Consider the following 17,853-nt stretch of genomic DNA (forward strand, 5'->3'; position numbering starts at 1 on the left):
TGACATTATTGTCTGTATATATATTATTTTAAGGTATAAGAACCTGTACGGATTTGCACTAATACAAATATCATTAAAATAATTGATTTAGTGTTTGTGGCATATAGCTCCCAGGGGCGTGAGTGGTCCAGTGGTCTAGGAAGTCGAGCTGCTGTATCACAGGCTGTCAACACTGAGGTTGTGAGTTCTGTCAACACTGAGGTAGTGAGTTCGTATCCTGGATGTGACAGGTGCGCTCCACTACAATCATGATTACTTGATTATTATTTTCCAACAAAAGATCAGTGGTTCTGGCTTGTCACTCTGGTTTCCTCCCCACTAAAAACTATCTGCCACGAAATAGCACAAAAGTGCTGAAAGTCGTTTTAAACACCAATACATCAATTAAAATAGCCTGAATAAAATGAAGAACAGTTATAAAGGAAATTAGTTTAAATTGATTTGATGGCTCATTTACAAGTAATCCTTCACCACCTTTTCTTGATGGGTGAACATAATGATATGTATTTGCCGCCTTTCCATATCTATAATTTGAATTAAAGTGAGCGCAGCATGTACTGCAAAATTGCTGTCCATCTAATCATCAATTTCATTTGTAACAAAATAAAACATCTAGCAGATAAACAAAAGTTTCATGGGAATCAAGGCAGTGTATGGCATTGTTATTATAAAACATTTTGTGACTTGATGTCTCCAAATTGACATGACCTATGAAGATTGACGATTGGTATGTGACCCATATATAAATATAAAAGAATTGAAATGAAAACCAAGTGTATTAAAATAATGAAAATAAATTGGCATTATTAATTTCAGAAAAATCTTACAAGAATGTAGGATTACAATCACTTGCAATGATATTTTCTAATGAATTTATATTTCCATGGGGCATTTCCCTTTTCGAAACTGTAGCTTTGCACTGAATTTCGAAATTGTCTGAGACTTTGACATCTGTAAAAGATATGTCTTCTTTAAAAAGTTATACATAAGCAAAGCATGCTACCTAAATTGATATTTTCATCATAAAAATATCCTATAAGTTTAGAAATCATAAAAGTTTCATTACATACAAAATAATATGTCTTTTTTAAACAAGGATAACACATATACGAAGCATGCTCGTTAAGTTGATATTCTGATTTAAAATTTTAATAAAAGTATCCAATTAAGTTTGAAAATTAAACGTTATATCCAAAATGCTTTATATATAAGCGTACCAAAACCATCGTCTTGCTTCTGGTGCATTTTTTAGTCTCACACAAGAAAGATGCTGCTTTGCCACTGCAGATAAGGTAAACGGACAGAAAGTCACAGGATAAAAGTCACAGGACAGAAAGTCACAAATTTTATAGGACCAAAAGTCACAAATATTTGTTGTCAATGGTTTGAATATATAAGAGAAATATTTTGAATATTTACATTTTAATACATATATTCATAATAAATTTTAAGTAATGTGTCATTATACTTGAAAAATAAAGATTTTTAAAAATTTTAATCATGCAAAGGATATATGTCTAGGCACCATGAAGTCATTTAAGTGCCTAGCCACTAGGACATTTTGGTTTTTTTTAACAATTATTATTGATCATCATTGATATTTTGTTGATAAAATTAGTTAACACAGTTAAAAGTTAGTTCAAGAAAAATACAAAACTTTTTTTTAAATTAAGTGTTGTCTTATTCAAAAAAATAAATAATCAGAAAAAGTGAATTATGACTTTTTGTCCTGTGACATTTTGTCCGCGACTTTTTGTCTGTGACTTTTTGTCCTGTGATTTTGTCCTACATTCTGCAGATAATACTAGCTTTTTGAATATGGTTTATAAAATAGTTTGTTGATGATTTGTTTGGCGAGAATATTATTCTTTATTCTATCTTTGTAATACTACTATGCATTATACTTGAACACTCTTGTTAGTGCAAAGTGCATAGTATTACCAGCTTACGATAAAATTGTTTTTTTATTTGGTTAATCCTGCCACCCCTTGGTGTGATCGATTGAAAGATGTTGAATGACGAACTGATAGTTTCTCTACTGTTTGTCTTTTCGTTTTATAATGTAAATAGTAACAAAATAGACTTAACTGTAACCAGTGGGTGAAGGTTTGTTGCCTTTACGCCATGAACACAATCAACAATACGTTTTGGCTTCAAAGACTACACAGCTACTTTTGTACAAGAAATCGTTATGTACAGTTCTAAAGATCATATCAAATGTTCATCTGAAAAGCTGTATATAAAAGAGGGACGAAAGATACCAGTCAAACTCATAGATTGAAAATAAACTGACAACGCCATGGCTATAACATAAAAAGACAAACAGACAACAAAAAGTACAGAAGACAAAACATAAAACACTAAAGACTAAGCAACACGAACCCCACCAAAAACTTGGGTGATCTCAGGTGTTCTGGAAGGGTGAACAGATCCTGCTCTACTTGTGGCACCCGTGGTGTTTCTACAAATCCGTTAAAAAGTCTTATTCGATAGGTCACAATCGTGAAAAGGGAAGGTGATTGTAATTATGAGGTAAGGAACATATCCGATATCATCTGTGAAACAGTTATTCCATGACGGTCAACCAACTCGTGATGGCGTCCGTAAAATAAACGAAGGGATGATTTCAATTTCACCATTTGGAACTCTTGGTTTAATAGCTTCCTTGTGAGCAGCAATCCTCTATCAAGGAAATCATGATAGGAAATACAAGCCCGGGAATATGTATCAATTGGGAGATATATACTCCGTATGCAGGCGCTATGTTGCTACATAGAAATAGAAAGTTCACAATTTGGAAGCTGAAATCATCTCTTTTGTGTTACAGTTTTTTCAACCTACCCTCATTGTCAATTTCTAGATGTAAGTCAAGATATGAGGCAGACTTAACTGTGTCTGTAGCATCCTTTATCTCTAGTTCGATGTGATAGATTCGTTCAACATAGTCACCAAGTTTTGTTTTATTTAGTGAGAGAACAACATCTATATAGCGGAAAGAAAGTTAAAAGGGAATAGCAAACTTCTTATCTTTCTTTCTTCGAAGTTCCTGTATGAATTCAGCCTCATAAAAATAAAGAGTCGGAAGGAAAGGGGCACAATTTTTTCCTTTGGAATGGCGACAGTCTGTTGGAAAACACGTCCTCCAAACGTAACAAATATGTTGTCAATAAAGAAATCAAGCATCTTGATAATATCAGATTCAAAGAATTTTGAACCAGAGTGATTCTTTACAAAAATGGATTTATCCCTCTCCAAGACAAGGTACTTGTATCTACGTTTGCCATTCTTTTTTTTATGAAACAAAGCAATACCAGCCTTTAAATTTGTCTTTTAGTTTGGAATGGGGAATACTAATGCAAAGTCAAATGTTGTCATACTATTGGAAGATGAGAGAGGCTTAGATTGTATGCACTCTAAAAGGTCTTTGGAATTTTTAAGTATCCACATTTGATTCATGCCACCTCTAGAATAGGCAGTTTAAGAAAAACTTTGATGCCCGGCTTTGATTGCTGATAAAAGAGGGACGAAAGATACCAAAGGGACAGTCAAACTCATAAATCTAAAACAAACTGACAACGCCATGGCTAAAAATGAAAAAGACAAACAGAAAAACAATAGTACACAAGACACAACATAGAAAACTAAAGAATAAACAACACGAACCCCACCAAAAACTAGGGGTGATCTCAGGTGCTCCGGAAGGGTAAGCAGATCCTGTTCCACATGTGGCACCCGTCGTGTTGCTTATGTGATTACAAATCCGGTAAATAGTCTAATTCGGTAGGTCATATTCATGAAAGGGAAGGTGATTGTAGTTACGACGTAAGGAACATATCCGATATCATTTGTGAAACGGTTATTCCATAACGGTCATCCAACTCGTGATGGCGTCCGTAAAATTTACGAAGGGATGATTTCAACTTCACCATTTGGAACTCTTGGTTTAATTGCTTCCTTGTGAGCAGCAAACCTCTATCAAGAAAGTCATGATAGGAAATGCAAGCACGGGAATATCGTATCAATTGGGAGATATATACCCCGTATGCAGGTGCTGCTGGAATGTTGCTACTTAGAAATGGAAAGTTCACAATTGGAAAGCTGAAATCATCTCTTTTGTCGTAAAGTTTTGTTTTCAACCGACCCTCATTGTCAATTTCTAGATGTAAGTCAAGATATGAAGCCGACTTAACTGTATCTGTAGTATCCTTTATCTCTAGTTCGATTGGATAGATGCGTTCCACATAGTCACCAAATTTTGAATTGTTTAGTGAAAGAACATCATCTATATAGCGGAAAGTAGAGTTAAAGGATATTGCTAACTTCTTATCTTTCTTCCTAAGAAGTTCCTGCATGAAGTCAGCCTCATAATAATAAAGAAACAAGTCGGCGAGTAGAGGGGCACAGTTTGTTCCCATTGGAATGCCGACAGTCTGTTGAAAAACACGTCCTCCAAACGTAACAAATATGTTGTCAATCAAGAAATCAAACATCTTGATAATATCAGTTTCAGAGAATTTTTTGTTTGATCAGAGTGATTCTTTACAAAGTAGGATTTATACCTCCCTAAGACAAGATACTTGTATCTACGTTGGCCATTCTTTTTTATGAAGCAAAGTAATACCAACTCTTTCAATTTGTCTTTTAGTTTGGAATGTGGAATACTTGTGTACAGAGTAGAAAAGTCAAATGTTTTAATACTGTTACAAGATGAAAGAGAGTTAGATTGTATGTACTCTAAAAGATCTTTTGAATTTTTAAGTATCCACATCTGATTCACGCCACCTCTAGAATAGGCAGTTTCACAATAACTTTGAAGCCCGTCTTTGATTGCTGATAAAATAAATGTTAATAATTTAGAAAGAGGTTTCGTGGAGCACTTGGAAGACACAGCAATATACCGTTGTTTGTAAGGACACTTATGTAGTTTAGGTATCCAATACAGTGATGGAAGATCCAGTTCTTCATCTTTGGTTGAAATTCCAAAGGAACATAGAACAGACCTATGATTATCCAGGATTTCCTCTTTGGTAAGTGTCGTGAGGGTATATGTTGAGTTTCCAAGTGAATTGTCAATACCTAATTCGTTTATCAAGCAGTTGATGTAGTGACTTTTACACACAAAAACGATGTTATTTGGGGCTATATCTGCGGGGACAACAACATATTTGTCATGGAGGTCGGATAGGTGTTTTGCAACATTTGGGTCTTTAAAGATTGACGTAGCATGGGCATTGATGGAACCATTCAGTTTCTTAATTCTGATTTGTATCAACGACCTCACTGCCTTAATCCATTCGGAAAGAGTGTCTACGTCTTCCTTCTCGCGCTTAGCCCATTGCCTGGCATAATCCTCGACTGAATCCATCAACATTTTAAAGTTGTATTTCCAATTGATGGATTTAGGCTCACGATATTTGGGACCTTTCGATAACACATTTCGTAGAGAAGTGTTATTAACAATGTTAAGGTCACCGGTAATAACGTGGCCAGCAGGATTATATGTGAATTTGGAACTAGCACAAGTGCAATCAGGAGGTTTAGACTTGAAGTCGTCAATATCGAGATCCTGCAAAACGCGTTTGTAATTGAAAATTTTAGTTGCAATAGGTTTGGTATAGGTATAAGAAATTATTGGTACAGACTGGTCTTTGAAATAAGGACGTATTTTCGATTGCACTAATTTATGATGAAGGATATTGATAAAATAGATGTTTATAATTAAGAAAGAGGTTACGTGGAGCACATGGAAGACCCAGCAATATAACGTTGCTTGTAATGACATTTATGTAGCGTGGATATTGATAGACCCATTTAGTTTCTTAATTTTGATTTGTATCAACGAGCTCACAGCCTTAATCCACCAGACAGAGTATCTACGTATGTTTTCTCGCGTTCAGTCCGTTGCCTGGCATAATCCCCGACTGAAACCATCGGCATTTTGAAGTTGTATTTCCAATTGATGGATTTAGGCTCACGATATTTCGGACCTTTGGATAACAAATTTCGCAGGGGAGTGTTATTGACAATGTTGAGGTCTGATAATGTGGCCAGCCGGATTATATGTGAATTGGGAACTATCACAGGTGCAACCAGGAGGTTTAGACTTGGAAGTCGTCAATTTTGAGATCCTGCAAAACGTGTTTGAAATTGAAGATTTTAGTTGCAATTGGTATGGTATAGGTATAAACTAAACTGTACCTTGGTAAAGCTTTATATAATCTGTACATCTGTAAAGTTGTATATAAAATTTACATCTGTAAAGCTGTATATAAACTGTACATCTGTAAAGTTGTATATCAACTGTACATCTGTAAAACTGTATGTAAACTGTTGATAAATATCGTATCACACAAGATGCAGTGGTAAAATCTATATGTTTAGCTTTTAAAGATTTCAAAATGTGCAGTTAATGTACATTTTTACAGAGTTGCAGTTTATATACAGTTTTACAGATGTACAGTGTATATACAGCTTAACAGATGTACAGTTTATATACAGCTTTACAGATGTACAGTTTTTATATAGATTTACACATGTACATTTTATATGCATCTTTAGAACTGTACATTGCAAATACTTGTACTAAAGTAGTTGTGCATTTCGTTTTGTGATCTAGTTTCCACAAGTTATGTCTTCCCTGAATCACGTTTCCATATTTGTACAGAGTTGAACTTTTCAAAGTGCTATAAACCTGCTGTAGCTCTTGATAAATGAGTCGAACAAAGCGTTAATATTTCATTTTTTTTACGACACGATCGAAGTCTTCCATTTTTGAACTCAATGACTTCAATAAAAAGAAATTCGTTTATTCTAAAGAAAAAAATTATAATAAGGTCTTAAAATAGCAAAACTCTATATAAATCGTTATTTTTCCGTAGACGGCACAATATCACATAGTTGGTTAGTAAGTTAGTAAGTAAGTTTATTTTGATTCGGCATATCGACAAACATATAACAACATAAGCTCTAATGAGCTTTTCACCGAATAGAAAAACATATGGAATAATAAATAAAACATGGCATGCAGGATGCAAATACATAGTAATCAAACAGCCCCACATTTAATTCTAGCATATACATGTATCTTGCTAATACCAAAACATATATAAGAAGCACTAATACAGGAATATTTAAAACTTGCAGCTTAAAATCTTAAAATAATGTATGAAGTAAAACTTCAACTCTTGTTATATATTATTAAAAGGTAAAAACAAAATTTAAGTTGCAATGCAAGCTAGATGTTAATGCAGCATAAAAAGTATAAAAAAAATGTAACACAAAATTGCCTACAGGCAGAGCAAAAACAGTCTATTCCACTGCAGGACTTATGAAATGTGAGAAGCTGTTAACAGTCCTGAAATGGTCTGGTACGCTAATCCATAAAGACACAGCAGCAAAGGTAAACTGAAGTACTGAACATCGGATGACTGCAAGTTCTTGTGGATGGTATGACCAGAACTTGTCTTAGAAAAATAAATAACATCTCTATACCTGAAAGTGAGGTTAATATACAGATATAATTTTTTTCTGGGACTAGTTCGTGCGTGAATGATAAATTAATGACATGAAATTTAACCTTAAAGTCGTGACTATTATATTGTAGTGATACAAATCAGTATACTCTGGTTTATGGTTATATATTATATTTATACTTCTATATTACAGTTACATGTATACATATTTTATAAAACGTTTGAATAATGATATTCATATAACATTTAAATGATGTTTTGAGAATAAGAACATTATTAAAACATTTTGTAAAATGTTTTTGAACATTTTCACAACATTTTATCCTGCAAAACATTTTTGCTTTATGTTTTAAAAATGTTTCAAGGATATTTCAATATAAACATACATTTAAAACATTTATAAAACATGTTACAAACATTGTCAACAAAATTTAGAAACGTTTTAATGATGTCTTTAAAATATCCTGGATAATGTTATGGAAAATGTTTTGAAAATATTTTTGATGCCATACAATAGCACGTTATTTTAATATTTTCTACGATATTTTCACAACATTTTTCAAAATGTTTTAAAAACATAAACAAAATATTTTTGTGTTAACTGGGTATATACATATTTTATGCATTTGTATATCATTCTATTCTACTACAAATGTATGTTAATAACAGAAAGTAAAATAACAAATCTACAGAACTCCGAGGAAAATTCAAAACGGAAAGTCCCAAATCAAATGGCAAAATCAATTAATAAAACACATCAAACGAATGGACAACAACTGTCATATTCATGACTTAGTACAGGCGTTTTCAAATGTAGAAATTGGTTGATTGAACCTGGTTTTTATAGCTCTAAACCTCTCACTTGTACGACAGTCGCATCAATCTTTATTATTTTGACAATGATGTGGGAACACATGTCACAAATAGCGGTACAAAAACAACACGGACCCCACCAAAAACTAGGGGTACAGTGCAAGTCCATGTTGGACACGCTTCTTTAATAATTCGATTTTCCTTATAGGATGGATTTGAGTAGGCATTCGTATTTTCCCGCCAGAAATGTTAAATCATCCATGCAGAGTCATCATTCTTTGAGATCGCAAACGTTCTTGATATTTTTTATTATATTATATACATACAACAAAACATGATAATATTATTAATTTATTTTCTTTAAAAAGTATTGATGAGTATTCATTGAAGAAATGAGTTTATAACAAGCGATAAGGATGTTAATTTGCACTTGAGAATGTCTACGTATTCATCATGTTATAGATCGGTTAAAAACCCAAAACGAATGTTATGTAATGGAAATCTAGGCGATAGCAGTACACCGGAATGCCCTCACGGTCATCCGCTGAAAAAAAATCGTTTTCCATATTAGATAGTTCTTGCACGTGGTATTTCCAAATTATATGGTCATTTGGCCGGCGCCGGAAAGTAGCAAATGAGAGCTAGCTATTTTGCTGGAACCACTGCCTAGAATTCAGTGGTTGTCGTTCGTTGCTAAATATCATATTTGTTGTTTATTCATCACTTGTACATACATCTGGTTGTTACTGCGGTTTTCTCGTTTGAATTGTTTTACATTTGTTATTTCAGGACCTTTTAAAGCTGAATATGCTATTTTGGTTTTGGTTATTGCTGAAGGCCGTGTACTACTGTGACATATAGTTGTTAATTTCTATATCGTTTGGTCTCTTGTGAATGTCACATTTGCGAATTACCATATATTCTTGTTATATATTGGATAAATAAAGGGAAGACTCGCTACATTAATTTGCGTAACCCAAGGACTGGTGTGACAATATTTCAACAAGAAAAGCTTTGACAATGAACGTTTTAAAATCGAGTACGCATTCCTGATATTAAGATATAGAATACTATACATGTTTAATACGACAATATTGAAACTGAGAACAGTATAACTAACCGTCAATATTTATGTTCCTGATCGAAAATACAACATACCAGTCATGACAATCCGAATTAATTAATTCATTAGTAAAAAGAAGACAAACATCATCAAAATAATTCTTTTAAAGTTTTCTAAATTGTTCAAATCTTCAGCTCAAGTTTGGAAACGATCATGGTTTCAATGTTCAGCTGAAAGTATTTCGTAGCCCAATATATAAGTTGATTGCAGTATACGGATTGTTATGATTTTCCTACACAAGATATATCAAGCGAGATAACAAAAAAATCATGGTATAATCTAACATTTGTATGTGTCTGTCGTTTTGATCATATGTCCACGATTTTTTCCAATATACAGTCCACACAGTAATAATAATCTATAAGTATAAACAAAATGAATAAAGAATGAAATTATGAATAAATAATATTTATATCAATTTTACAAACTGCAATTTAGTAACCCACAAACTTGTCTATTTTTTTTTTTATCATTTTCAAGTGCAATATTGGAATTATACAAAGATTATTTTTACTTAGTTTCCAGAGGTGTAAACTTTGCTTATTATGCACAAATGTAATATAGTAAAAGGCTTATCTTAGTACATGACATTCTGTTTTCTTCAAATATGTGTACTTGAACGAGAAATTTCTAGTTTATTTTTTATAAAAAAAAAACCCAATACTGAATTTCCTGTTGCTAATTGTTTTGGTCTCATAGAATTAGTAAGTGTACCATTATTCTTATTTTCACACTTGGTCAGGGTGTTGTTTATTCTATGAATGAATATAAATGTAAGCAATGGCTACATTGCATATTCGTGGTCGAATCAAAGGAGCACATAAGGACAGTCGTTGTAAAATAAAATAATCTTTGATAAGATTTGATTATCCGAAAACCACAACTGCCGCATATTCAGTTACATCTAAAGCGCTCGACTATTTATCGACAGCGCTGTACTTACCAACGTTGGCGCTGTACTTTGCATTTCCATCTCCGGACATTACATCCGAGGCTAACGTTGAACTTTGCATCTACAGCGCTTGACTTTAAATCTTTGAAGCATTACGTCATATCAACAGCGCTAGATCTTACATCTTCAGTGCCTGACTTTAAATCTTTGTAGCATTACGTCATATCTACAGCGCTAGACCTTACTTCTACAGCGCGTGACTTTAAATCTTTGAAGCATTACGTCATCTATACAGCGCTAAACCTTACATCTACAGCGCGTGACTTTAAATCTTTGAAGCCTAACGTCATATCTACAGTGCTATACCTTACATATACAGCGCTAGACTTTAAATCTTTGAAGCCTTACGTCATCTATACAGCGCTAGACCTTAATTACTTATACAGCGTGTGACTTTAAATTTTCGAAGCATTACGTCATATCTAAACAACTAGACCTTACATATACAGCGCTTGACTTTAAATCTTTATAGCCTTATGTCATCTAAACAGACTAGACCTTAATTACTTATACAGCGCGTGACTTTAAATCTTTGAAGCCTTACGTCATATCTACAGCGCTAGACCTTATTTCTACAGCGCGTGACTTTAAATCTTTGAAGCATTACGTCATATCTGCAGTGATAGGCTCTACTTATACAGCGTCGGACATTGAATCTGTAGCGCTTGACTTCATAATTACAGTGCTGTACTTTAGAACTCCAGAGCTGGATTTTGCATCGCCATGCTAGACTTTGCATCCCCGGTGTTTGACTACAAAGCTTTGGCGCCTTACGTCATATCTACAGCGCCAAACTTTATACATTTCTAGAACTTGATTTTAATCTACAGGAATTGACGTTATATATACAGCGTTACCCTTGACGTCTCTAGCGCTCCATCGTCCTGAACATATTTACAACTATACATTATACAACCGACAATCTATCAAGCTAGACTTGACTTCTACGGTGCTCGACTTCACGCCTTCAGCGCTGTAATTAATATGTGCAGTTGTAATACTACATAGACACTGGCTACGGTTACATGGGGGGAAATATTGTTATAGGGTTGGGTAAGGAACTGAATAATTACGAATGTAACAATAATAGTGCATTCCAATGAAATGTGTTGGAGGCCTAAGGAATATGAAGTAGGGTCAATACCGGTTAAGCAAAACCATCGCCAATAAAATAAGAAGATGAACAGAAAAACGCCATTCCATAAAACAAATAATATAAAATGAACAATTTAACACCACCGATAGCCATACAAATCAGATGTGACCAAGATACTGCGGAATGCTGACTTTTCATAACAAATCCTAAGCCAAAGGGGAACGTTTTTGATTTATATTTTCCTGACTATGCATGAAATATTTGCTGCTGGAATATAAAGCCAGCAACAAATACAATAAGTAACGTGTGTATAATTTTAAACTCGTACAATGTTTGAACTAATTCTGGATTTCAAGCAAATAAGAAATAATATAAAAGTAAAGTAGCTTAGGCATAAACAAAATGTTTATGTTATTTCGATTTAAATATCTACATTTCTAATAGACGTGTTAGGAAAGTCGATACTACTGCTGGCGCTCGTGTTGGTCGGAAGAAATATACAATATGATTGTGGACCTTCTCAATGAGTATAAAAACTGAACTCTTTTGTTACCTGTTTGGGCGTGTTTGATACCGCTGAGACAAATCTGTAACAATTGTATTTATTAGAGTACGCAGGAAAAGATCAAATTATTTGTTTAAGAACCAGAAAAGATTCGATAAATACATTTTTAGACAAATTATTATTAGTTTTGTGAATAATTTATCTTGTTTTAACATCTTGTAAGCCTTTGTTATTTTATTAATACTTTTACTTTCAGTAACTGCAAGTACTTTGATATTGGTACTTTGTGTCTATTGTCTTTATGTTATTTCTTTTAACGATTCCTGCCGATATAATGAGTCATGCCATTTTCAATCGATTTGCATAGTATGTACTTATGAATTACTGTTACAATTACACGACTGTCCGATGTTAGAAAAGGGTTTCGTCAAGAGCTCTTACGAACATATTTAACCCCGCAATATTATGTATGAACCGGTCACACACCATCAGCCTCTTATTCAGTAATTGAAGTTAGATTTTGAATGCGCACACTGGTAGTATACAGCAAATAAAAATAAGTACAACACAAAACAAATAAACACAAAAATAAATACCCCCCCCCCCCCCCACACACACACACACTTCTCATCTGTTATAAGACTATAAAAAGGTGTCCACGATTTTTGATTCTATATCATAAGCATACGTCTTTGGAAAGATCGTTATAAGCTTTTCTGATAATTCTGATTTTAGAAACAAAAAGTTTAAACGACATTTAAAGAACGATACAAACAAACTTTGCTTTAGTTGACATTTGACGATTTGAACCCCATTGTCTTCGTGTAAAATAACATCTGTCTGCATTTCCGATTCCAATGGGTTCAAGTTTATTCTCTCGCCTACAAAATTCGAGGGTTTCTTTACCCTCGGTCCGCCTTTCCGTCCGTAACACACTTGTTGACACTCTATATTTAACAACGTTCTAGGAATTTGACCGTACTTGATTCGTTTTTAGTCCTTATGAAAATCTAGAATCCTATTAATTTTTGAAGACAAAGGTCAAGGTCACAGTTGGAATTTTTTGACGCAATAAGACGTCTAGAGACAGTCAGAGTCGTTTGTGACCTTATGGGAACAGCAAAGGAACGAACTAAAACAAACAGTTGAACTGTTTGGTGGACTTTTCGGGAGACATTAAACAATGCAAATGCTACCCAATCATACAATGCTAAAAGTTATTAGGCAAGTGAACAACAAAATCCCAAATTTGCATTATAAAATAAATCATCGAGCGTTCATATTGTGAAAAGGGGATTTGTGTTTTCCAAAATATTTTTTTTTTTTTTATTATTTTTTTTTAAATCGTACCAGAATGAAGCAAAACGATACTAGTAGTTTGCTTCCATTGAGAGATCAAGCGGGCCAAAACCCTTATCAAATTTTTTTTTGAAGGAATTTTGTTGATTCTGAGAATAAAACAAAAACATCCCCTCTTTTTCATGTGTATCCTTAATTTACAAATGTACCACGTAATTTATTTTAATTATCACATTTGAAAATTAATTTTGGTTCTTAACAATGCCCGATCGGTCATGTATTGCACACTATTTAAATAACGTATTTCAGTGGCCATACAGGTAGTAAAAAATAGAGTATTTATAATTTTGGAGATGACCCCCCAAATCTTATTGTATTTATCTTCCATCCAACACGAGCACCAACAGTAGTATCGACTTTCCTAACACGTCTATTGGGACGATATAATAGTCACACGAAACTTAGCTACTGTTTACTTCCGATTAAATAAAATGCTCTTAAAACACATTTAATTCGAATAAAAACAATGAATAGACAAATGAAATTAAAAATAATTCAAGTTAAATGACAACAATAAAATGCAAACAAAATAAAAGTAAAGTCCATTAATTGTTTGTCTAACAACCAGAAATGTGCACTTCATATAACTTTGCCATTTCCAAACTTCCTACTCCTCTAGTACATCCAATATACAACTGTCCCGCAGTTCTTGTGAAGCAAAGGGAATACGACATTACTACTCCTAAGTCGCTCATGTTAAAATGCGTGATCAAATGACCACAGTTATTCAGAATGGATAAGATATCACTGTTCATTACTTTCACAATAATATTGTCAGACGGTGTAGTAACAATATTCACTGGTTTGAACAGATTTTCCTCATTATTAACCTCCTGGTGACCGGTGTAGATCTGTAGGATATCTCCGTCCCTATTTAGCACCACAACTCTACCCCTTAAATCCTCAAATAACCTATCCACTACACAGATGTTCCCGTTATCTGTACTGGTTATACTCAGAACAAATGTAAATATCCGGATATTGTTTTTGTCATGTTCATAGATAGTTTCATGTTCTCCTTTCTGGTTCATCACAATGATAGCTCGTCTGCCCGAAACCGGCCATGATTTTCCCGTACTCTTGACTCCCACTATGACTTTACCATCTTTGGTCACATGTACGCAAAAGGGATCTAATGGTCGTGCATCGTAAATAGAATCCATAAGTTCTCCTGTTTTACTACTGATTTGTTTCAGTACTGATCCACCCGATGACAGAAGCAGGTCACCAGTCAGAGTAACAGCCATTCCATAGACACCAATGTTAAATGTTGATTCTACTGTCAGTTCATGTTCGACTGGTTTTACTTTCTGTAACACTTTGTTATCACTTATCCACAGAGAATTGTCGGGACATAACGATAGATAAAACAATCTAGAAATATCAGTTTGGAATTGTTTAACGATACGTACGTTGACGGCATTAGACACAACTTGTAACGATCCCACGTTATACGGTGATATTTGTCCCGGGAGAAATGATATGGTACCGGGATCGATATCATCTATACTGACTGCCGTTGACAGCTTTTTACACTCGATAAATACTTTGTCGGCTTCCTTGGATTTAATGAGAGCTTCGACATTTAAAATGAGTTTATTTAAGTTATCTTCGACTTTCTCGAGTTTCTTTGTGGCTTTTCCCACCTGAAATTCATTCCATTTTCTTTTTAATTCACCTTTTAATTCTTCTGAATATTTGTCAGCTGATGTTTTTATTTCGATATTTTGAGCCTCGATTTTCCGTATTAAATTTTTGTATTGTTCATTGTCTTTTATATCAACTGGACTTACTTTTTCTTTTTCTTTGGTCAACTCTTCAAGTTGTTTTTGTGCTTCTGTTTTTTCAGTTTTTAATTTTTCCAGTTTAAGGTTATAACCCTCACTTATTTCTACTAACCCATGGCCATTGTGGATTTTAGAAATGCATGACGTGCAGACTAGCCTATCACACGACGTACAAAACATAACGGCAGACTGCCCTGTATGTTCCTCGCATTTCAAAACGCTAAAATCCAGTTCGCCTTGATAAATTCCAACTTCTTTGATATCTATAACATTGTGATCTTTACTATTTTTTAATTTAGCATGGATTTTGTCTTTGCATTTAGCACACATAAGAACGTCACAATTAATGCATTTCCATTTTATCTTGGTGTCCTCTTCACAAAAATTACACGTAGCAGGAGCCTGTCCTCGTTTTAAAGATTGTGAAAACGCCATTCTTGTATAAAATTCAATATGTCTGACTATTTTACTTCCTATTACTGTAACTAAATGTCGGGTAGAGATATGTTGTGTTTAAAGTCCAAGGTCGTTAATTGTCATATGACAATTATATTTATAGATTTCATGCTCTGGATTGCACAGTCTTTATTTTTGTAGCTTAATCTTTTAATTATCTCATAGTTTTCTTATAATTTTCTCCAAATATTCTCAATTCTTTACATTTAATTTTATCACCCGATTATTCTTTATTCATTTTTCCGTTCTTTATTTTTTACCGATTATTCTACGTCTTCCGAGTAAATTAACCCGGCAGCCCCTCATATAAGGCAAATTAAAACACATTTAAACATGTTGGTGAAATAGCTTTAACCAAGTCGTCACTTGACCTTATCACATAAAATATGAATTTATCAATGGATTTAAAATTCGTAGATGTTTTACCTGATCTTACATTATAGATAATGCATATTTTTAGGTTTTATTTGTTTAACTACAAGTGTGGACACAGATCAGTGTGTATAGTATGTTTGGATGTTTGACAGAGTTTTCTTACATGGAGTTCCATAAATATATTAAACTGTTGTACAATTAATGACACTGACAGCTATCCTGAGCTGAACACTAAACATTAGCGGTATTGTTAAATTAATAATTTGTTTTAATGTTCAAGACTTTCATGGAGGAGACACTAATTGCATTGATTACCAAATGATTAAAATGATGACCTTTGTTTTTGGATACATTTGTAGCTAAGAGAGGAACACATTAAGTTCATTTCTTCATGTCATTTTTATTATTGGAGATGGTATCCAAGAACATGTATGCATGTACCATTTGCAGGTTATATTTATGTTACTTTGTGATGGATCTTTCCTGTATCATCAGTAAAATATTTGATTTAAATGTAAAAATTGTTTATCAGATAAGAAGATATTCAATAGTACAAATATTTTCCATGTATTTTAAATTTTATAGAATTCAAAACGAAAAAAGTATTGCAAAAATATTCTTGTTCCAAGATAGGCCTTATGAATTTGGTCCTTTTTTACAATACTGAATGGCGTTTATACCCAGGACTGCATCACCAGTAAGCAGTGCAGATGTTTAAAAAGTAACAAAATCACCTCGCATCATATTGCTAGGTGCAGGAGCAGCATTGTTTTTTTTTTAATTTGGCTTCTGAAAAAAAACCCATCTTTGGTTCGTAAATAAAATGCTTTGCTAAACATGTATATCTCCCCATTACTACTTACATAGAATGGATACTACTACAATTCCTTGTGCAGATAAGAGTTGTTTGCCAAATCTTTATTTCACAAAGAATGAATTGCATAACAATGAACTGAGCTCAAAGCAAAACACTTTAAGAATACACTTAGACAAAGAGCTCAATCCAGCGATATAGTTTGTACTACAGGTCCTTCATGAATAACCACATCTCGCAAAATTGCAATACAACATGGATGGATTAGAAGTCCTGAAAAAGAAACCAACATAAATTTATATCATATTTTCAGTATATACGTTTATATATAGGAACACCTGTTAAGACTTTTAAAAAGTTGTGGTAAAATCATTAATACCTAGCAAGTAACAATCGCTTCATGCACAAATTGGTATATGCGGAGTACGCCTTTGTTCGAAATAAGAACATACCTCCAACTTATCATAGAAACTGGAAAACAAACATTCAAAACTATCATGACTATATATAAAATGTTATTACACTTATCAGTTTCTTTTTACCATCAAAACTGAATCGATTATATACATGATTAACTCAGGTTGACATCCGCTCTCTCATGTCCAAATGAAATAAGATTCCAAATCTACCACCAATTAAATACCCCTCTTGCTAATGGACAGCTATTTCATGTTTTCAAATCAATGCCCCAAAATATTGGCTCCTCTAATTGAGATCCTTTTTACAGACAAGCCGCCATGAAATCATTTTTTTTTTAAATGGTAGGCGAAACTTAAAAAACAATACTTTTTTAAAAGATATATTTTAAATCTTGCAAAAACATGTGGTACCAATTCTTTTCAATAATTCGCTCTTTTTATACAACCGCAAAAATTTGAAAAAACGATGGCCCAGTTTTCAAGTTGGTCCAAATCGGGGTCCAAAATTAAACTTTGTTTGATTTCAACAAAAAATGAGTTTGTGGGGTTCTTTGATATGCTGAATCTAACCATGTATATAGATTTTTGATATTTGGGCCCCGTTATCAAGTTGGTCCACATTGAGGTCTAAAGGGTCCATAATTGAACTTTTTTATTTGATTTTCATCAAAAATTGAAATCT

The 17,853-nt window shown here is 33.5% G+C and overlaps 1 protein-coding gene across 1 annotated transcript; it reads right to left on the minus strand.

The window, feature by feature from the left end:
* Nucleotides 1-13,877: 13,877 nt before the first annotated feature.
* Nucleotides 13,878-15,542, minus strand: LOC139492953 (uncharacterized). The gene has a single exon (XM_071281101.1). The coding sequence runs from the start codon at nucleotides 15,540-15,542 to the stop codon at nucleotides 13,878-13,880; it is 1,665 nt and encodes a 554-aa protein (XP_071137202.1).
* Between the last annotated feature and the right edge of the window lie 2,311 nt (nucleotides 15,543-17,853).

The sequence above is a fragment of the Mytilus edulis genome, chromosome 10 (genome assembly GCF_963676685.1).
Source record: "Mytilus edulis chromosome 10, xbMytEdul2.2, whole genome shotgun sequence".
Lineage (NCBI taxonomy): Eukaryota > Metazoa > Mollusca > Bivalvia > Mytilida > Mytilidae > Mytilus > Mytilus edulis.

Coding starts and splice junctions, on each gene's coding strand:
- LOC139492953 (XM_071281101.1), bottom strand. CDS start 15,542: ATGGCGTTTTCACAATCTTTAAAACGAGGACAGGCTCCTGCTACGTGT.